The following is a 23,164-nucleotide window of genomic DNA, read 5'->3' on the forward strand; positions in this document are numbered from 1 at the left end:
AAGCATCCATCGAGATTTTAATGTTAAGCTTAATTTCATCAATATCATCAAAAATTATCGGAAATTATCTGGCTTTCCTTTGATATGATAAAAACGAGAGCAAATTAGAAATTAGGGTATCGCTTTCAAATATGGGACCTGTGAGCAAATAAAAATTGCACGAATCCCTGGCTCCAATCAAATACTAAAGGTGAATACAGATAAAGTCATGGGTGGAGTCTTTTATGATTGAAATGGTCCAATTTACATTTTTTTCTCTGTATCTTCAACATAAGAATACTAATCGCAGTCGCGTATTATCCAAATGAACAACTAATTTCTCCATCTTGGACAAGGTTGAAACAAAAATGAAGAATTTGGTAAAGAAGAGAAAATTTTAAGAGATTCTGATATCTTATAAGATAGGTCTCCCGAGGCATATTGTTTCCGGCACTAGGCGCTTTTAAAGATGTAGACAGGTGGGGTACCACTTGTTCTTTAAGACCTGCACAAAAGAAAAAGAAAGGTCGCTGAACGTCAGAACAAATAACAAATACCTGTGATATGCGGTATATGAATAAAAGATAGCAAGGCTGACTGATACGACGTCCGGTTGCGCATGGAGGGTCGGGGTTAATCAGGCGCGTCACTGGGCGGAAACTCGTGCTAGCTCTCCGCCATATATGGCGACGGCTATAAAAGGTCGCGCCTGAGGCCAAAACCCGCAGTTGTCACACAAAATGGTAAACTGTGCGCACTAATGCACAACGTTGCGAAACAAACCTGTTTTTTTACCCCCGTATTCTGTTTGAGGAAAGATTTAAAAAAGCTCTTATAATACCAAGGGATATCATTTTACAGACAAGAGGGCAAACAATCTCGCAAAAGAATCTTAGACCGAATTTGGATATAGATTTTTGAAAACATAGGCGGTGTAACATCATTTTACTAACAGACCCCATTCAGGTAACGGAGAACTAGACAGAGAGTCAAAAATACAGATTCACAGCGACCTAAGGAATGGAAAACAAAAAGAAAGCAAAGAAGAAGGGAATGAAGGTAAATAGTCCTCAGAACATTACATAATTAATAATCTTTAAAATCTAAAACAACCTAATCCCCAGGTATCTTTTTTAATATTTATCGTTAAGCTGAAGATAAATAGCTGGATGTGCTGTATTTATTGATATTTGTATGTATATATTTGCATATATTCTCCTTTAAATATATATTCTGGAGAAGAACTGAGAGACCTAAATTGTCTAGAGTTGTATAAACTATACTAATACCATATTTCGCTTACGGGGCGTATTCTCAGTTGATAAGTGTTACAGTTCAGCTAGGCAGTATTGACCACTACGACACAAGCCAAAGCTGTTCGGGGACCTTATAACTTCCAGGTAGTGGGTCATTCCCTTTCGCAGGTAGTCTGTTGGACATCTTCCTCGGGCACAATCCCCTTTATTTCACATAGTTCCCAGAGTTTTCCGACGTGCAAAAATTGCGCTGGACAAAATATAATCACTGTAAACGCTAAACAAAACGATTAAACGCATTGCATACGTCAGATATCGACAAAAAGGAGAGCAGCCTCCTCAGTGTTGCTTAGAGCAATGGGGTATTTTTTTAATGTCTCATTTTGAACAGGTAAGAGAATATAACATTATTTGTTATTGCGTACTATCGACAAAGCAAACGATTAGAAAAATGTGATATCATATATGTAAACACGCGGAGAGTGCTAAATCATGTAAAGGACTAGCAGAACGGCTCATTTTCGGTTGTTAATAACCAGGCTCTGGTTTCGCAAAAGAATCTTAGACCGAATTTGGATATAGATTTTTGAAAAAATAGGCGGTGACTCAAGATAAGGTAGTCTGTAAGATTTTAAAAAAACATGAAAGCATCGAAAATACTATACTTTTACTACCTTTATTTTCAATAAATGCAGTTTAACTTATACTTATTTAATTATAAATATAGGCATGTCGGCCATGCAGATTTTAGAATATTCCTGTAAAATTGATTTATAAGCTTAATTTCTCATCCACCATTTCTGTTGCTGAAAGTAAAAAGAATCCAATAATTTATAGCAAAGGTAAAATTTTTGCACTCTGAGAAAAATTAGCCAATTTTTTCGAAGCTATCCATATCAAAATATCACTGCATCTTTAATACTTTTCTTTTCTTAATCAGAATTTGCGACGAAAATCAGTTGCAATCGCTTTAAGTTGTATCTCTGTACCTGTATCTCTCCTATAGCTTGATCATTACTGAGTTTTCACACCTTTAGAGACGCTGTCTGGACTGCATACCAGACTATGAAAAATTATAGCTTGACATAATCAGTTTAAAAAACAACTCATTTTATGAACATAGAAAGCAATTTAGGTCATAAATACACGTATTAAAACATACTTTGACACGCAAAAACAGGATCATAAAATTTGCTTATCGGTGAATGTCCAACTACTGGTTTAAACTTCCCGGTGTGGGACGACTCGAACGTTCCGTAATCAAACAGCTCTGATTAATCCTGATATCGATGGCCTTTCTCCTCTTATCGCGTCCTTGGCTTAAACGAAAATGTTCAATTAACTTCGCGATGTGGAGCGACTCGAACATTCTGAGTCTTTTTTAATTAAAATAAACAAATTACAAATGATCTTTGGCGAAGGTAAATCCATGTTAAATCAAGATACTGTTAGTTCCGGGCTGTGCCCAGATAAAACCATCGTAATAGATGAAAGTACAGGTAGACTATATTTGTTCTTCAGGGTGAATCTAGCTTGATAAATCTGAGAGCTCGCAGAAAGGTTCTTACCTAGAAGAGCATCTTTAGTATATTTAGTGAAAATGCGAATCTAGGATACTGGATCATAGCCGTAGGTATCTGAACCGTGTATCTAAATAATTAAATGTAACAAGTGCGGTACTTAGTGCTTGAATTATGAATGAGATGTCACGAAAAACATGATAATCCTGTTATAAAATTCGCTTATCTAATTATGAACGATGCGGTTTTAATGATATCGAGATAGTCTCCTCATAAACTTTCTTTTACTATACCAGAAAGGTCCTACGTCTTGGTATTGCACCGTTTTGTCAGAATTTGCGTCTCAGCTTGGAAAATTTGACTTTGCCATGTTTTCTGTAACTTGCCACACCTACGAGCGTCAACGTAGGCGCTCTTTCCTTCATGTCTTCGCAGAAAGGTGACTGACCCCCTTGACTCACTGCACAAATAACTGTTTTCTTTCTCCAAAGGTGTTCAGTAACTCGGCGATAACAAAATAAACAAACAAACCAACAAATGATTTTTAACGGGTGTGAAATGACGGTAATTTATCTCGCCCAGTGTACGCTTGACACCGATTATGATATTTTATTTATAGTTAGATATTGACGTTGACTAGCCCTTCATTTCACAAGGGAATAATGACCCGTTGATGAAGACATATATATAAATTATTGGGGAGATAGTATAAATTGCTCTCAATTGTGTCGACGTTGATAACGCGCAGTCACACGCCCTTTTATCAAATGTCCTGCGAAGAGCCACTACACATAGTGCTCCTAAATTTAATCAAATCTGATCTAATTCATAATATTTTTAATTTTTTATGAAATAAGGAGTTGAATAATATGCATATGCCAAGTTATAGCCCTATGTCAGCAACCTGTGGTTCGTATATTTTCTGTCGTTTGGTCTGACCCTGCCTGTTTGTCTATGTATGCAAAAAAATAGTAATATGCAGGCATACTTGAGTCTGATGCATGTATCTATTCACCCTGGGTCTTTATATTAATGTGCCCCATCCCGCATTCAAACTGAAAATGACGTTCATACGTTTCCCCAATTCTTGTAATCCATCCAGCTTAAAGACTACTTACTCATGGATGAATTAAAATATTGAAAGAGAGCTGATTTTAATTTATATAATAACATTATAAAGATTGACGAGTTGCTTTGGCAGCGGAAAAATATTATCAATCATTCAATGACAGCAATTTTAGGTAAGATCCCGTGGACGCATGTGATTAAGAGTTCATAGTAGTACCTGTCGATATACCTGTGTATCCATGGAGACAAAATACTATGGTTCGAGAATGACACATGAAAATCATATCTACATATGTGCCCTGTTCTGATCTTTTGCGAACAATTTCCTTTCCGAATCCGCACACGCAAAGCCGCTGGTAAATTCGTATGCAAAGACACTATACAAAATGATTGAAAAAAAAAAGCGACCTCTGCATAACGCTACTATGTGCCCTTAGTGCACTAGTGCCTCCATTGTTTGCTTTGTTTGGTCGTTCCTGTTGAAAAGAACTCGCCCTTGAAAAGACCCTGATCAGGTCGACCGAGAAAACCTTATTTCGTGTAGGCCTAATAATACAGTGCAATGTTAGCAATACCTCACTCTGATGCCCTTGCCTTCCTCACCCCCCCCCCCCCTCTCTCTCTCTCTCTTTCTCTCTCTCCCAACAAGGTTACTGCATACCTATACAGCCTATGGTTTTAGAGCGTCCAAGAAGAGGGGGGGGAGTACACATCCCATATGTAATAGAGAAGTGACTGTGCTATCAATAAGAGATCAGACATCATCAAAAAGACATTTTTTTCTTTTTTATTTATTGGTTTTTCTTTCGTAAATTTTCCAACTTGAACGGCTGAATGATCGATCACCATGTTGAAAGTCACATTTTCATTATGCAACTGTTTATTCCGGGTTACTTGCTGTGCAAACATATGTACTATGACACCTGTTTTATTTAAATATAAACATAGGGTCTAACTCACTTGTCATGTCGATGTACCCAAATGGTATGACAAATCTAAACATCAATACATTTTCTTGGGGGGGAGGGGGGGGGGGGGAATAGTCATTTGATATTACAAATGTGGTCATATTCCGCCATTTTAAACATGCTGTGAACTGTTTTTATTACCTACTTAAGACATCTGTTCATCTTTTTATGAACAATGCCCCAGACAGCAAACGTAGATAGATATGCAGATGCGTAAATAAGTATATGATTGAGCATTTAGATAAATGGAAAAATAAATTGAGAAATAATTAAGTGGGTGAACAGCTATTCAAATAGATAAAAAAAAAAGAGGAATAGCAAAATAAATAGTTAACCAAATGAGCATGTAAATATACATATAAATGTATATATGGGTGAAACGGTACTACTTATAGAGCACATTTCAATAAAAATGTCTGGTCAACATAGGTACACGTATGGAAAATTTGAAATCATTTTTAAATTTAAAAATCGTCAGCGAGAAATTGTAGGTCAACGAATGACCCCTTCGCCTGCGGCCAAAGCAGGCAAAAATGTTAATTATTGAATTTATCTTTAAATGTTTGCCGAAGCATTATTGAGTCATATGATATGGCCTAAGCATACAAAATACTAATTACTGCCCTTGAATCATCGTTCCGTCGTTTTCCTTAGAAGTAACAGTAATTTCGGTGACTAACTCTGTCCCTTGGAAATAAGGATCCTGGTAACAGCGCGTCCCATCCGCCATCAAAAGAATATGGACTTTAACGGAACGACCTTTACACATTCACATCTGTCATCCGAGCATACTGTGCGTCTATGATTCTGTTGTTATTTTGATAGCACTAGTTATCTTTATTTATTTACTCATTTCACATCTTATTATCTATTTTAAAAACACATTTCGCAATAGAATTTAAAAAATAACACTGTAGTTAAGCGCCGATTAGACCGCACTTGTTTAGGAGTGTCAGTGACCCAAGGTTGCGGGTAACCCAATAAGGAATAGTATTACGCCCCTTGTTTACTGCTTAACGTACTCTTCCGCATACATATCTGACGTGAACGATGGTATCGCGTTGATTTCCAGTGATACCGCAAGCTATTTATAAAACCGGCACATTTAAATAAACGTATAGCTGGTAGGAGATAACTTCAGCGCTTGTCAAGGTCAGACGAAGAACAGGGCCTGCATTAAGAATCAGAGACAATAGACGCATAAAGAAAAGACACGAAGACAATTTTGATAAACCAATTTAAGAGAATTTTAAGTTATTTGCATTTCACAGGAGTTCAGAAAAATATTTTTCTAATTTTTTTAAAGATCGTTTTAAAATACCAATGGGACAGGTGGCTCTCCACCAGATGAAAGAGGTAAGGACTAACAAATGATTTCTTTAAATTGTTCTGTCTTCTTGGTGAACGGCCAATAATGCGTTGTTGATATAGATATTTTGCATAGAGTTGGGGATATTTTGGCCGAAAACGAGAGATAGTCGGTGAAAATTGCGGGAACTTCTGTGGTGTATAAGTAGAAGATCGTAAGCTTCTCCATTTTTGCCTGATTTGACCGCAGGCGAAGGGGTCATTCGTTGACCTACAATTTCTCGTTGACGATTTAAATGATTTAAAATTTTCCATACGTTTACCTATGTTGCATCATACTACAGATAATTTTTCCATATAAATTCCTGCCCTTAATTTGCCTTAAGGGTTTTCTTTTCTTCGTCTCGTCTGCCTTTTTTTCAATAAGCCAGCATCAAAGCTTGGAAAAAGGCCCTAAATCGACAAAGTATATGTAGGTGCGTTTTAACGTGATACGGGCCATGTTTCAAAAATGACTCAGGTTGCTTGAGTTGACAGCTTTTCTTCACTTTTAGTACCGATATTTTAGTTCTTATCAAGTCAGGATAAATATGTAGAGGCCTACCAGAACCTAATGGCGTTCATTCTACGTAACAGCGGTAGTCACTTCTAACATTTGGTAACACAGGCCTAAAATCACCATTTACTTGGCACACTATTGCTATTAGTGAGTCCACTTGGGCTCTATTCCCATAGATTTTAGATCGATCTATCCCCGCGGGGAGTCTCACTAGACTACCTTCAGATAATCCGACTTAAATGCCCGTCCCGCCTAATACAAGCTTTAAGGGGGTAATTAACTTTCGTGTCCGCCCGGCTGACAGCTATTTAGCGTGAACCCCCAGGGAGTTAGGTCGATCTAAAGTAGGTCGATCTAATCTATGGAAATGGGGTGCAAGAAGACCCGACTTTTTGTCTGAAAGTTAAGATTAGCTTTCGCCTTGGGCTATTTGTTGAAACGGGACCTTCAGAAGAACGAGTAAGTGTCGTTCCGAAAACATACAGGGTGAACTATCAAACTGTCAGCAAACTACGTGTATCAGCGCTGGTAATTTAATGCACTTGTCAGGTTGCAAAAGAAACTTGCATTCCATTAGCATTACGCGATTTACGCCTCGGGATAATAAAGTACCGCAACTAATGTCTACCTGTGAAAAATATTTTAAAAGTTGAAGTATCAGTCTACGTAAAATATTTTAATATGCATATGTTTTATTATTATTATTATTATCATTAACTATTACTATTATTTTTAATATCAAAAATTTAATATTAAGCCCTCGCGCAGAGGTCGACACATGTCAAGTTATTTTCCTTTTCCCACAGTTCATTCTGCGTATTTATGTCGTTGGGTTAAATTGGAATTTCATCGGTAATATCGAAAAGTCGTCTTTTGTGCATTCCATTTATCATATTGAAGTCATCAATTAAAACTAATGGTCATGTTTTAGATACATCTTGCTTAAATTTGTATAGGTAAATACATTAGCGTTATTTACTTCCCTTTCCTTTGCCATATAGAATGGAAAAAATTAATGGACTTTCTAAAAGAGTAAGACTGTCATAAAAGGACCCTTCACCGTGACAAATAATGCCCTCGATAATGTGCATGGGAATGACTATTTCAGTTTAATGAGAATTTAACTGTTTCATAATAAACGGTCCATGACATTTTGATGTTTTAACATATTAAAATATGCGCAAATTACCAAACAGTCCGGAGAGTTATGCGTTTATACGTCTTTCATTATGCCAAACTTAATGCGAACGATGCTATCGATGGGGCATTTTATTAAATTATCATACCATTTTTTGTTTTTTTTTCTTTTTATCTCTTCCTAATAATCATTTATTTTTTCATTAGTATACTACGATTAACTAAATGGCTGTCTACACGAGATTACAGAAGTTAATCGACGTGTTTACAAATTCGAAGGCATTTAAAAAAAATTTTTTTTTAAGATGGTTGATGTGGGCTTTCCCTTATTTGCACCCCTTGTCCTTCAGTGCTATCAAGGTCGAATGAAAGTGCAAGGAGGCTACATTAGCATTACCGTGTCATAAAACTCTCATAATTTAAACGACTGGCGCACTTATCTTCGACTTATCTTTTCTTAATGTATATCACAGCAATGACAACACAGAGGTTTTGAGAACATGAAGATGAGTGTCGGCAGATGCTATATTCATCCCTTTCCAGGACTACCTTTCCTGTTATCATACAGACGCTTTCATGCTTAGATACCGAAATTCCATTTGACCCTGTTTTGACCTGATCAGAGATATTAGGTGCGATATTTACGATGGGCTGGGACTGGATCCGACCAGTGAATCATACCCCCGTCTCCGCACCGGAGGCGAACACTACCTTGTAAGCGATGCTTCGCCGTTCGTGGGAAAAACTAAGAAATTCAACAGTCACCTACAACTTTCCGGTTAGCCGAGTGACTGATTGAAAATATAAATTCATTTGGGTCTACGTGTCCCTTGAGGAATTCCCGTCCTATCCCACCACGCCCCCTCACAAATGTTTCAAATGTAGCGCTTTTTTATCATATTTATTTATTCATTTATTTTATATGTACATTTTTTTCTATTACTTCAGTATGGACTTGAGGACAGAAGAGGAGAAGCACTCATCAACTACGTCAAAGAAAATGTGATTGGAAACGACGTCAGTTTTGAAGGGCCCTTTGGAACCCGACCAGGTACCTTGTTTTGATTTCGATACTTTTAAATAACAATTTTGGGCACCTAATTATCTTTACTACCTATGGGGAACATTATGCTGAAAAGGGTAGGCCGAGCACAACTTGGGCATTATGCACTTTACAATTTGTACGTGTGGCAAAGCCGAGACGGCGTCTCAATCGCCGTGACTTTTCTCTGCTGTTCCCGGATTATCAGAATGTTGACTCTGACTAGCGACTAGTGTACACAGCAAATAATACACTTCATGTGTCCTTATAATAAGTAGTTCAAGGTGAGATCCGGTCAGTCACATCCCCATTGTCATTATTGTCACTTCATCTATCACTTATTCAGTTTATTAAGTTGACTCATGGCACGCTCTGTCTTTATTATATATGCCTGAAACTGATCATGATATATTCTTGCTTTCACAAGTTGCGGCTACTTCGATTCAGTTCGGACACGTGCAAAGAAATTGATAAGTGAGAAAATAGATACAAGAAGAAGAGTGAAAACTTCAAACAATATCAAATACTGTTCACTACCAGGCACATTAAATCAGAATTTGTTTTTGTCATTATTTGGTGTTTACTTTCTTATGTAATTAAGTACGAATTATTATTATTATTATTATTATTATTATTATTATTATTATTATTATTTCAGTCACGTACTGCGACTACACAGCCTCTGGCAAGTAAGTACTACTCCTCATCCATAGCAACTACAAACACCGACACAATAAACGCACTTCAACCAGTGTAGGGCTCATCTCAAATGAAACTATATTCTACGATTCAACTCCGCGGGGACACTGGCTGAATGCAATCAAATTAACGGATTGACACGCCTCCTCTTTTTCTGAACGTACTCGTATACTCACAAGCTTTTCTGTATTCTACTTAACGTTTGGAGGAGACGTGTTAGTCTGTTAATCTGATTGCATTCAGCGAGAATTCCTGCGGAGTTGGGTCGATCTACGTAGACCGATAATTTTCACGGGAATGAGCACTAAGCTGACGACGCTGTATACGACAGTGCCGCATCACCTTTCAGTGTCATGTAGTAATTTACGGCTTCAATTAACAATAGCCCCGTTAGTTGGAAGACCGACGCTTGGTGGACTTGTAAGGTGAATAATTTAAAGCGGTGATGTCCCAGAGATATGTTAATTTAAAAGTCCGATCAATTACGATGGCACTTCAATTTGAATTACGAGGTAAGATACGAATTATCAACTCTGCCTATCCCAGGCATCCGCGTACATCGTATCTTTATAGTCGTGTAGTTTGCAATCTCTAAGGAAGGGATGAAAAACTGACGTTTTTAACCCGTATGTTGACCCATCATGAGAAATGGCATAGTACCTGTATCAAGTACCCTCATATCATGGACCCCCCCCCCCCCCCATCCAACATCTGCGCGCCTTATTAGCCCTTTCTTCAAACACTGATAGATTAAATACCTTAAATGTTTATTATGGACAAACAGCGAATATTAAAGCATAATTTTGAGTGTCAAAATTTTACTGCTAAAATGCCGAAGTCGTCATTTTGGTCTTAACAATTCGTCAATCCATGTTTCGACCTAACGGTGTTTTCGAACGTTTTTTTTTTTTTTCAGACCTCTGCGGTTCATCGAAGATTACATCACGGACTATGTATATCCGACCTACGGGAACACACACACCACCACCTCTATCGTCTCCTTGCAAACTACCAAGTTTAGAAATAGCGCAAGGTGAGTTCACATTACAGGCACTCACGAATTCAAACGCACGCTCATAAAACACTTTTTAAATCACCTTTACCATTTTGCTACTACACGCCAAGTGACATGAAAACTGGCCGAAAAAAATAATCAAACAATAAATTTGAACAATGTTAATATTTCAACTACATCAATGTACAGTTAAAACTTTTACATAAACAAGAAATTATATTATAACATTACTTACTATTATTCTTAATACTTATGTGTATTTGCTTGAAGGGACATCATAAAGAAATGTGTCAACGCCTCCGAGGATGACGTGGTGATATTTGTTGGAAGCGGGACGACGGGCGCAGTACATAAACTTCTTAATGTCTTGGGGTTACATTCACAAGACTTCGACGAGACAAATACGGTAAGATATCTGCTAGATATGCCACATAAATAGGATATCTCTGTTTTTAGCCAATGCGATTCACATATTGCACTATTTAAACTAACTCTCTCTGCCATATATTATAGACATACATATTCATGTGTACCTGCTTACGCGCACACGTGCTTACGCACAATCACACAAGCGAACAGAATAAAAAATAATTGATAACGCAAAAAAGACATTTTATTCAATTTTTTTCTAATGAAATTAAAGGTGGTATTCGTTGGCCCGTACGAGCATCACTCCAACATATTGCCATGGAAGGAGAACGGGTTGAAGGTAGAAAGAATAAGGGAAGACAAAGACGGCCTAATAGATGTGAACTACTTAACAAGCTTACTCAAGGTGAGAATTGGAAGAGTATAATTGAAGGTTTCTGTTAGCGTGTCATATTTACTCCCGTCAGCCATTTAGAATTTGATTTTAACTTGTACAACCTGAAAGGGGATGCCCGCACGATGGCTACAATAGGTAGTGCAAAATTTCTGTTGCACGTTTATTTAGATGTCCTGGTTATTATTGAAATCAACGAACAACCCGGTTGGCCTTACGTTAAGGGTAGTAAAGTTAATGATTATAATACTAAATGATAAGAGGTGGCATTACACCGCTTATGCAGCACCCGTCTAATTGGGAAACTTTTGCCTTAATCAGCACTGACGTCACATTTTTCACAGGAATACAAAGCCAAACGGTACAACATGATTGCAGCGTTCTCTGCATCTAGTAACGTGACAGGAATTTTGACCGACACTGTAGCCGTGGCAGAGAAGTTACACGAATATGGTGCCTTGTCGTTCTGGGATTACGCCGCAGGAGGTAGGTCCCCCCCCCCCAACCCCCCCTCTCTCTCTCTTACTCCCGACTTGAATGCCGCCTTGTTCTGCCCCCTAGCCTCCTATCTCTCACTTTCGGTCCATCCACTTAACTTTCTGGGCAACAAAACTCATAGTTTAATCAAATTTGCATTATATCCTGTTACAACTCCTTATCTGAATATCGAGGTGACATGCTTCCCCACCTGTCCTCTCTCTCTCTCTCTCTCTCGCTCTCTCTTGCTTTAATTTGTATATTGAAACTATTCTACCATATGCCTTTATATTGTACTCTTATGCTCACTGTATTTTCTTTTTTAGCTCCATATCTGAAGATAGACATGAACCCAACGGCAGCAGGGTAAGTTTCCCTCATTTTAAAAACTAAAAAATATATTCATGTTTTACACATATTTAGCTTTTTTCGTAATACAATTCTTAACGTCTATCAGTCTTACATAAATCATTAAAAAACAAATTATGAAACATGATTTAAAGAAATTATCAGAAAATAAATATTTCTAAATATCAATATGTGTAACATGTCCGTGGTAACAAACACATCCTTGTCTATGACATTTAACATTCTAAAACTGCCAGCAGTCAGACAACCTTTTCATGTCTTACAGGTACAAGGACGCTGTATTCTGCTCTCCACATAAGTTCGTGGGAGGTGTAGGATGCCCAGGTAAGTGACTGGATTTCTTCCTAGAATTGCAATTAAGAATTGGCGTGTTACGACGAAGCTTTACGCGAGGCAAAGTCCTCTACCCCCATCCCAACCCCCAACCCCCTCTACCCCCAACCCCCAAACACTACTTTACCCCCCCCCCCCCCCCGCCATTCCTAGCCCCCTGCAACTTCGCCAACTTTACTGTCTATGGATATTTTACCTAGAGCCTGTAACCAGCAATATCATAGCGGCGTTCTTTTTCTGAAGATATGGACCTTTATGCTTATAGTTAACCCGACTTGAGAATTGGCATAAACTATAGGTCAAATTTTGAATCAGAGCGGCCCTTTTCGGCCAATAGGGAGGTCCCCCCCCCTTTCACCCCCGCATATCTGGGCTGAGAATGCAATTAAAGTTAATTATTTCTTTGCTTGGACTACATCTAATATATAATGACTTCAAAGTAAATTTTGGGTTGTATTATTCCAAGCTTTAGACTCCCGCAGAGTTTTTCTCGTAAGGGAAGCTCCCAGTCACAATATTTCGGGAAACCAATATTCCGTGACATTAGAGCCTTGTCAGACGTCGAGCTGTTATCAATAAGGAAGTTTAATTTTCGACCTGTCACCCAGAAACAACTCTACTATCAGTTTTCATTTGAATTTGATCAACAGAACACTTCCCCCTCCTTGTTGAGTAAAAGGCACAAGATGGATGCCTTTTATGTTGTTGTTTACTGTTGTTAATAAACGCAAACAGGTCACTGCGTCAGTTAATATGGTAAACTTGTTTTTGATAACCTATTAAAATAGTTCAAACAAGGCAGCAAAATAGCATACCAACTTTAAGCACAACTGTTTTTTTGACACGATTTCTCAGTTTTCTTGGATTAAAAAAAGGCCTATCACTTTTTTCGTTGACTATTCTTTTTTCATTATCTTTTTTTTTTTTTTTTTTTTTTTTTTTTTTTTTTTTTTGGGGGGGGGGGGTTGATTGCTATTTTTAAAAATACAAGTAACAATCCATAATGGATCAAGGAATCTTCGAATAACAGGCATATGTTACTTCTTTTGCTGACTTGATTGGTATTAGGAGCACTGCATTCATTAGATGCTCGTATCAGAACGACGTTGCCACCGGCAGCGGTGAAAATAGTATGAATATTAATAAATAAGTGACTTTAAAAGACTTTAATGTATTTTGGTTTCTTAAAACGTTAAAACGTTTAACGAGTATTTTAATCTAGTAGTGTATTATCCCTGTTTTAGAATTTTGTAGATATAGTCAAACAATGACCCACTAATATTCATTCATTCATTCTCCAACTCTCCTACTCTTTAAATCACCCTAACGTAAGTCATTAACTGGAAAAAATGTTACGTTTCCCCTTACTTAGTAAATGAATGCCGTTATAAGATTGCAATTTATGTTTACTTGTAAAAGTTAGCCAGAGCAATTTATGTTTACGTAAGGGTGTCATCCCAGTATAAAGGAGGAGAAGTCGGGCGTAGAGAGGCGCATAGTGGCAAGTGGCCGATTTTACTGAGGGTTATTATGGTGGATATTGGTCTTTTTACAAGATGTTGGTCTATAAAACGTGGTAAAAGCTCAGCTTAAATTTCCACCGGACAATGTTCTTCCGAAGTCTCCGGATAGACTCGTATTACCAACTTTGTGACAGCAGGAATTCAATAAGTCTAGAATGTGCAGGTGCGCATGCGTCATGTTCCCCCACGCTTTTTATGTTCTCCCTGCTTTCTTTCATATTTTACTAAACGCCCTTGGAATGTTATTGTCGACCTGAAGCTGCGCGCTCTATAATGTCAGGTCGTAGCAGGATTTCGTAACCACAATGCGTTTAATTTATGGAGCTAATGTCATTTTGATGTTGCGTTTGTAGATGGCGTGTCAAGTTGTTTTCCAGTTAATATTGCGGAATGACTCGTATTTCACTCTTCTCGTTCCGCTGTCACGATCGAATCTCGCATAACTGTATTTTTGTATGGTTAGTTGTACTAAAAACAAATTTTCCACTTTTGCATTACTGATAAAACTTTAAATTTTTTAATTTTTCTTTCGGATTATATGTAAAGTATTAATTGTATAAAACCAGAAGAAGAATATTGAGCTTTATAAAATACCCGTAGATCTCTATTTCTTAAATATATATTCCATATTTGTGTTGTTGCAATTTCAAATATTAGATATGTAAGATATTTAGTAGTTGCAACGAGAAAATGGTTTGGTACACACAGGTTATAAGTGACGGAAGATGGATGTTTTGGGCTTAATGGAAAATCCATGTTCTCCCTTCCCACTCCCTCCCGACTTTCTCTCTCTCTTTCTCTCTCTCTCTCCTTTTATTCACTCAGCGTCGTCTTGGGCATTATCGTTTTTCATTTGAATTATTTTGCAAAAAAAAAAAAAAAACAGTCCTTTATCATATTACACAAATTATTTTCGATACATCGTGTGATATGCCGGGCCATCTGCCCTCATAAAAATGGTCATCTCTTATCTGACGTACACTCTCATTAGATATATACATATTTATTTTCTTTTCAAACGTTTAAAGTTTTTTTTATCTATTACGGTGTCATTTTAATGTCAACAAACCCAGTCTCCTCAAACCACTTTGTGCATAAGATAACAATAGCCAAGATTTAAAAAAGTAAGGGGCGTTTTATATAGTTATACAGTAAAGATTTTTAAAATCGGATTCTATATTTGTTGCAGGATTGCTGATAGCCAAAAAGTGGCTGTTCAGAAACCAGATTCCCCACAACTGCGGCGGGGGCACAGTGCTGTTCGTGACACGAGAGACGCACACGTATTTGACTGACATCGAGGAACGAGAGGAAGGTGGAACGCCCGCCATTGTGGAGTCGATCAGGTGCGGGATGGTATTTCAGCTTAAGGAGGTGAGTCATTCTGCTCGATAACTTGAATGTACTAGTGACTAAAAGTCAGCTTTTTAAAAGTGACTATGAAGTTTCCGGAAATTTTATTTTATCGTGTACTTTTAAAATCGGTCTTTGTTTTTGTTACTCTACTTCCTTCCTTCCTTCCTTCTTTTTTTTCTTTCTTCGTTTATCCTGTTACCTCTTTTTTATATATATAAAGACGTAATTTTAACAAAGACATTAAAATGTCCCACCAATATAAAGGTTAATATTATTTTTAAAATGAATTCTAATGATTATTCTTGCAGACTAATTTTTATGTGCTAGTGGCATCTGTTCACTTAAATATTTCATTGTGTTATTTTTTTACACCATACAGGCTATCGGAACTGATTTTATTGAGCACAAAGAGGCTGAGTTGTGTAAAAGAGCCTACAAAGCTTGGGAAAAGAATTCAAACATCTTGCTACTGGGCAGTAAAGATGTTCTTCGCGTTCCAATCCTCTCATTCCTGGTTATAAACCCAGAGAGCGGAAAGTTTCTTCATCACAACTTCGTCTCCATGCTTCTGAATGACATGTATGGGATTCAGACAAGAGGGGGGTGCGCATGCGCTGGACCATACGCTCAAGTAAGTAAATAAGCACGACAGTAATGTTTTTTCAAATACATTTTGAACATTAATTTGAATCAAAAGCTTATTTAATTATGATTTTGTAATTGCACTTTTGATGGAGCTTTGACGTTATTGACCGCTGTAACTTATCCACTTTCGACCATATATTAATAGGCCTACGTATATTAAGATTAGCGGACCATACAAATTAACAATTTCCTTGTCTACGTTTTACTTGGGTATTATTGTTTTTTGCTACTGACCTGTATTTCTTTTTCTATTAGGATCTTTTACAAATGGACGAGGAAATGGCCCAGAGATTTATAACGTTTTTAGAACATTCTGAGTAAGTAGATGGAATTGTCCTTTTTCTCAAAAGGAGGCTGTCAGCGTGATGTAGTTTTTGTCGGTTCCCACAAGTGTTTAAATATCTAGTTTGTGCATAATGAGTCGATTAGATGAAAAGTGGGGATAAAGTCAGTTTTACAATTTTTCTGCTCGCACTATAAAGAAGGATTTTATTGTTCGTTTAAAACAATTACATTTGTCTTTGTTTTATATGAGTGGAAGTAGTTAATCATCAAGTAATTTCATATTTATTATTTGTTTTGTATGATGAACGCGAATGGAAAAACAATCTATGAAATTCACGTGAAGTTACGCCTTTTTTCTCATTAATCTAATTGAAACATTCACTCTTTTTTGTAGCTCAGATGGACAGAAGAAAGAACCACAAGAAGTAATGAAGTAAGCGTTGTATTAGTTATTCCTCTTCAATGTCTCGGTGAACACAATATTATCAGTGTCTCAGCAAACACAATATCGTTTTGACCTTCACCTCAGCGTTTACCTGTACATTTGCATCCTTGTATGTAACAGTAAACGCTTCGATACTTTTCCAGTGACGTGAAAATGGAAAATGAACATAAAGCTGATATTTTCCAGTCTTTTTAATGACGTTTAAAATTGCACATAAAAGAAACGGAAATCATGTCCAAAATAGTTGCCTTGCTGTAACCATTTAGCATTTCTTTATTTGGTTTACTTGCAGGCCGGGCTTCGCCAGGTTAAATCTTCCATATTTCTACGATGATGACACGATCGATTTCGTTTTGGAGGCCGTGAATCAAGTGGCTTCCAAAGGATGGAGAATTATGCCATTGGTAAGTTCAACGTCGGCTCAGAATGAGGTCAAACATTCACCCGATATCCTAAAATCAAATTTTTTTAGTAAATTTATATTCACTTTAATTTTACACGCACACAATTTGCTGTGCAGTTTCAGAAAGGATTTGTACTTGGCAATACATTTAAAAACCAACCCAATTAACTAATTGGCATGTTAATGATACAGAATCGGAAGCGCGCATGACACCATTGAAAATATTATTATTTGTATAATTACAACCTTAGAACTCCTTGTGTCATAACTACAACAGATTACTTGTAATATTTAGTACCAGTTCGATTCGAAAACCGGCACGTGGAAACACCGGCTGCACCAGTACAACATGCAGAGCCTGTACGACATTGAGTACGTCATGGCGGGTTTAAAGGTCCACAAGACGCCGAATTCCTCACGCGGCTCGCCAATGAGAGCAACGAAAGAACATTATAAGGTTTGTGTTATTTTTATCTTTTTTGTCTGAAGGAGATACACATATAGCTAAAATTCATTTTCATATATTAATACTGACGCTCTTGAATATTTTGCTCCCTTTCTCCCCTCCCATATAAAAGTTTTCTTATTTAGGAATTCTGAATTACTGGACTATGATAAATACAAAATATTATCAATTTCAAACATAAAACAATGTAACGGTAGCAATATATGTCTCAGAAATATAAATTAATTTAATAAAATTCCACTGCGCTGTTTTTACTTTATAATATGTTTGTAGTGTTTTTTATTGTTTGTTTGGTAATTTTTAGTTATATATTTCGTTACTAGGAAATCTTAAAGAAAGCGGACAAGCTGTATTCCAATGCAACCCGTTTATGCGGCGTGAGTACTACTGTTTTCTAACATCGTATCGGTTTTAATATTGATTAGAAAAAATACAAAATTTTAAATACGAGTGTAAGGAACTTGCATATATGAAGATCCTCAATTTTCCCGTTTGATTTTTCTTTTCCATCACATATATATTGCTTTGTATTTTACCATAGGAAGCTTATATTTGTTTATAATATCTTAATTGTAGGTAATCAGATGCGAAACCGATCCTGACGTTCAGCTTGGTGCTGGTGAGAAACACCTGGTCTGGTTTCTGGAACCGAAACTAGCCAAGAAATTGCTTATGAAGATGGACAAAGGTGGGTTTCGAGTACCGCACCTCACTATGGCAAAAATACATTAACATTGTGTAGGCCTACAACAATTTTATTTCGTTTGAAATATATTCATCAGTAAGAAACATGGATTTTTATAAAAAAAATTTTCGTTACACAAATGAGGCAAAATAGTGCTTAAAATGTATACCGTATTTCATTTTAGTGAACGATATCGATGGTTTTTGCAGACGCTTAATATGTTTTTCAGATCTCCACGTTAAAACAGTTGATGCTATGGCGGAGAACCTCCCGTTCTTTCCTAAGAGCTACTCCATGGACAACTTGCTGGATATAGACTGTAAGTACACAAGCGTAATAACCTTACTTACAGGAACAAGAACGGCGTAGAATAAAAATGCGAAAAGGAGATATGTTTTTTTTTTATCAATACCTTTACAGAAGTATAAATAACGTATTCTTTGGAGATAAATTTGCAAAAAAAATAGACAATTCTATTTAAGAATTATTCGGGCTTCCGTTTATGCAGGAGTCGATGTTACCGGGAAAGGGGCTTACATTAGTCACAATTATTCACGATCACAAAACGTCAAACATTGGTATATTTGTTGTTAAAGACTTAAGTCCAGAAAATATATAAATGAGTCTTATTAGTCAGATACAATAAAGACACTATAATATCTTTTATACTAAACGTAAAGGGAAACAGAAAAACTCTTACAAAAAAAGCTTCCCAACAGGTTTAAGGTTTCTATCAAATCTAGTTAACTTTAGTGAAATATCTCCAAAGTCAAAACTGTTATTGAATACACGTGAATTGACACATGTATGGGGGGGGGGGGGGGGCACTTCCATAGACTCAAGTTTACCTCAAATGTATAAACATTTAATTTTGTGCAACCTTTGCACAGCTCTTACCGGAAAATTTAAACCATCTTTCCCAGTTGGTTTTCTTATCTAAACTTTCTATGATAAGTCAGCCTCCTTCGCCTTGTGTTACTCTCTTAATTTGGTCCCCATTTTTTCCGTTTCATTAGCGAAATTACCCTTTCTAGAATAGGGTAGGTATGACTACACAAATGTGAAACTTCATGTTTGATGTATATTCGCCTTTTCACTTGAGAGTCACCTAGAATACCAACCATTTGTGCAAACATTTTCTCTTTCCAAATGCATGTATTTCTTTAAATCGATCGTTTTGCCGTGTTGTGGTTTTAATGACACACATTTACACCACAAGACACATGACATTTTGCAGAAGATGTTGGTACAGTCATTTGTGACTTTATTTCACTCACTGCTGTACTGGCGGTTTTTAATGTTACAGCCCTTTCCCTATCTGTGGCTGAAGTAAGTCCTTCTTACACCCCATTCTCATAGATTAGATCGACCTACATTGGATCGACCTAACTCCCTGGGGGTTCACGCTAAATAGCTGTCAGCCGGGCGGACACGAAAGTTAATTACCCCTTAAAGCTTGTAGTAGGCGGGGACGGACACTTAAGGGGGATTATCTGACAGTAATCTAGTGAGACTCCCCGCGGTGATAGATCGATCTAAAAGTTGTGAGAACAGAGCCTTAAAGGTCAGTAGGGACTTTATCCCCCCCCCCCTCCTTTCCTTCCCTCACTCTGCACGCGCCTCCGAAGGTAAACGCGAGGCCTTAGGAAAACGCCATATTTTACCACCTTGAGCTTTCAGGCTACGCTCACGTACCCGCACTTGAATCAGCAAATCACAATTCTGATGAGCAGCACACACACACCCCTCCCCCCACAAGCTTTAACCGTTTCTGTGTGTGAAAACTAAAAGATTTCTCCTTGAAAATCGTTCTTTCTTTCACTCTGTTCAAATTGGTAATCGTCACCACCTATCAGTAGTCCTTAACTAAATCTGTTTTAGCTTTCGAGAGTGATTAGTATAAGCAAGAGAAATTAGTAACGTCAGCTACACCATGTTGAAGAGGTCTCTTCTTTGGCCTCTTTACTTGTACAGCAAATTAGATGTGTTGTCCCAATGGACCCGAGATTTAATGAATGTACCCCCACAGGGACGACGCGTGGGGAGACGTGTGAGAGGCGGAGAGACTATTAAATGATTAGGCGGTTTTTCTTTCATGTACGTCCGCCATATTTAGTTCGTGACTTTGTAGATCCATGGCTCAACTCGATGTGAATGCGGTCTAAGTCTGGATATTTGTATAATCAACCCGGGGAGGGAAAGGGACATTTTTCGAGAAACTCCAAGGTTTACTGGAAAGTTGTTGGAACTGGAATGGGCTCTTCGCTGTTCACAGTCCTCACTCGCGGCACGAAATGTTCACGGTCACAATATATCAGACTGAAATTCCACTTGTTGAAATTAAGTGCTTTATTCAAGAAAAAGTGAACGTATGATTTCTAAAGCGCACTCTCGTATCCCCATGGTTCACCCCTCCTGTAGAACTCGATACTAAAGGAAGATACACAGTACCTTTCAAGAAATCCTCTAACACAATCATAGAAAAAGGAATTGATTAACTTTTTTCAAATGTAATGTCAAATCAGGACAAATTAGTAAATGAAAAAATTGTTTGTAAACTTAGTTTTATTAAATTAAGGCATTAAATTGTCCTCCCTTCCAACTAAGCATACAGACATACAATGAATTAAGATACAAAAATGAACACGTCATGATATATAACATGCATAACATGAAAAACCTAACATTTTGTGCTTTTCATTTCAGCTGGCAGTGTTGAATCACTTGACGAAGCCTCTGGCACCGACAGTGGAGTTGAATCTAATGATTTCACCGATGATGACGTCATAGGTTCTCCGCTAAAATACGGAAGTTTGTCTCGCAGTGGTAAACCAGTTACAGACAAAAAGGCGAAACGTCTTTTACCACCAATGAGCAACTTACCACCACAAAATCGGGTCCACTACGCCAGGAAACTTCCAACTTATACCGCTGAGAGTTCTGGGGCTGGATATCTTTCTCGGCATCTTCTGAACAGAGCAAAGTTTCACGGTTCCTATGGCGACCTCTCACGCACAGGGCATCCTGGGATGTATCATTCCAATGAGAGTGTACATATGCTAGGTGGCGCCACAAAACACCCATCAAGTAATGGAAAGGCTGTGAAATTACCAGCATTGAAGGGGTCAAAAGAAAAAGTGGATAAAGTTAAAAAGGATAAAAAACGACCGATGCCCATGACAACCCGGGACCTGGCGTACGAGGCTTACAGAACACAATGGCTCGTCTTGAACCAAAAGCAATAAATCAAATTATTGATGAACTTCAAAGTGGAAATATATTCTTCCAAAACATTTGATTCAGGTATCCTTGTATTTTATTTTTTAATGTAGAACATTTATAATTTATTACCAAGATTAAATTTCTGGTGAGTGTGTCAAGGAATGTGTGTATATTACAATGAACCATAAAGTCCTCGATTTGAAATCGTTGAAAATTTCTTTTATAAGTATGATGCATTTTTAACCATGTGTGCGTCCAGCACTGCGCCATTGTGAACCCGAACATCTGTGATATGAAAATATTCCATGATAATTATTTACCTCAAAGGCCTTTCATATAGTTTATCATAATTTGGGTGATACTTTGCATTCATCTTATATATTTTAATCAGATTTTTAGACTTTGGATAGCTTCCCGCCATGTTGGTCTGAGCCTTTCGCAGGTCGAGTGCTCAGAATGTTTTACGATTTTTTTTACATTCAGCAGCTGGAATAAGTGGGAAAACTATGCGTACATATTTAAAATTTTTAATTAGATTGTGCTTTGGTGTGGGTTTATTTTAATATTTATGTAATTTCTGTTGTAAATAAAACATTTTATTTTTTATTACTTATTGTCGTTATTTTCCACATACATTGTATGAGTGATTTCTCTTTTGTCATCTCATATTGATTTTCACAATTTTTATCTTCAAAATCGAACTATACTGCACAAATCTAATCACCCTTGGTATCTTCAGACATGATCATGCACATGCACACATCACAAAAGTTTGTTTTTCCCTGATGGGGAAAAAGCATATCATGATTTGATTTACGTCAGCAGCCAGCAATTTCGAAGGGGCTCTTTTTCTAAAAAAGTGGACCTCCCCCTCTTAATTGGCCCAATTAGAAAACTTTGGCATGTCTAGAACCTGGGTCATATTTTGATTCAAATAATGGTGGTTCTTTGGACCCCCAACCTCCCTCCTCTCCGCGCCTAGGCAATTTGACCCACAAGAGGGTGGCCTGGCCTACATGTACCTTTGGTCAGGTGTGAGTTTCAAGGAATGGTACACTTGGTTTGTGCATGGACTGGCAGCCGTAGACCCATGATGCGTGACACATGCACCTGTATCTAACATGATGATATACTACCTAAGGTGACAAGTCAATGATCGTAACCATTTACACATGTAAACTGTCCTCTTTGTTGACAAATGTGACGAGCAGTGACTTTTTTCTTATTCTGTTGGTTTTCTTCTGTTAATTTTTTACCAAAAATGTTAATAATTACTGAAATTAAGCTCAAGTGATCATTCCGAGTCTCAGCCATAATTCATATCTTTAATAAACATGACTCTGTCATTTTCAGTTAGTTTTGAATATTTTCATGCAAAACTAAACTTGGGCACACCACTTACAGTATGTGCAATACATGTAAGTACAACATTTCAGTGAGCATCATAAGGACAAACATCATGTCGGAAATCTTTTCAGGACAATTTCCCTTTAAACTGATGGGGTGGCATTTCACCTGAGCTTGGCCTTGTGATTAAATCATCACTTCACGGTTTCGTGCACAGAAATCGAGATAATAGCCTCGGTTATAATGATGTCCGAAAACATTTGACCCACAAGAGGGTGGCCTGGCCTACCGTTG

The 23,164-nt window shown here is 37.4% G+C and overlaps 1 protein-coding gene across 2 annotated transcripts; it reads left to right on the forward strand.

Moving 5' to 3' along the window:
* The first annotated feature begins 680 nt into the window (after positions 1 to 680).
* Positions 681 to 22,129, forward strand: LOC106164153 (uncharacterized). Of its 2 annotated transcripts, none has more exons than XM_087017531.1 (19): positions 681 to 1,038; positions 8,744 to 8,846; positions 9,496 to 9,526; positions 10,453 to 10,569; positions 10,822 to 10,957; positions 11,195 to 11,326; positions 11,659 to 11,800; positions 12,118 to 12,157; positions 12,426 to 12,484; positions 15,206 to 15,390; positions 15,752 to 16,003; positions 16,273 to 16,334; positions 16,697 to 16,735; positions 17,040 to 17,151; positions 17,446 to 17,607; positions 17,940 to 17,993; positions 18,193 to 18,304; positions 18,531 to 18,620; positions 21,008 to 22,129. In XM_087017531.1, exons 1-19 carry the CDS (start codon positions 1,000 to 1,002, stop codon positions 21,544 to 21,546), a joined length of 2,406 nt encoding a protein of 801 aa, XP_086873657.1. In that variant the 5' UTR covers positions 681 to 999; the 3' UTR covers positions 21,547 to 22,129. The 2 variants fall into 2 exon arrangements, with proteins under 2 accessions (XP_086873657.1, XP_086873658.1); XM_087017532.1 differs by lacking the exon at positions 681 to 1,038 and adding an exon at positions 5,932 to 6,147.
* The last annotated feature ends 1,035 nt before the right edge of the window (positions 22,130 to 23,164 follow it).

This window comes from Lingula anatina, chromosome 7 (assembly GCF_051362555.1).
Source record: "Lingula anatina isolate TDL-2025a chromosome 7, LinAna3.0, whole genome shotgun sequence".
Lineage (NCBI taxonomy): Eukaryota > Metazoa > Brachiopoda > Lingulata > Lingulida > Lingulidae > Lingula > Lingula anatina.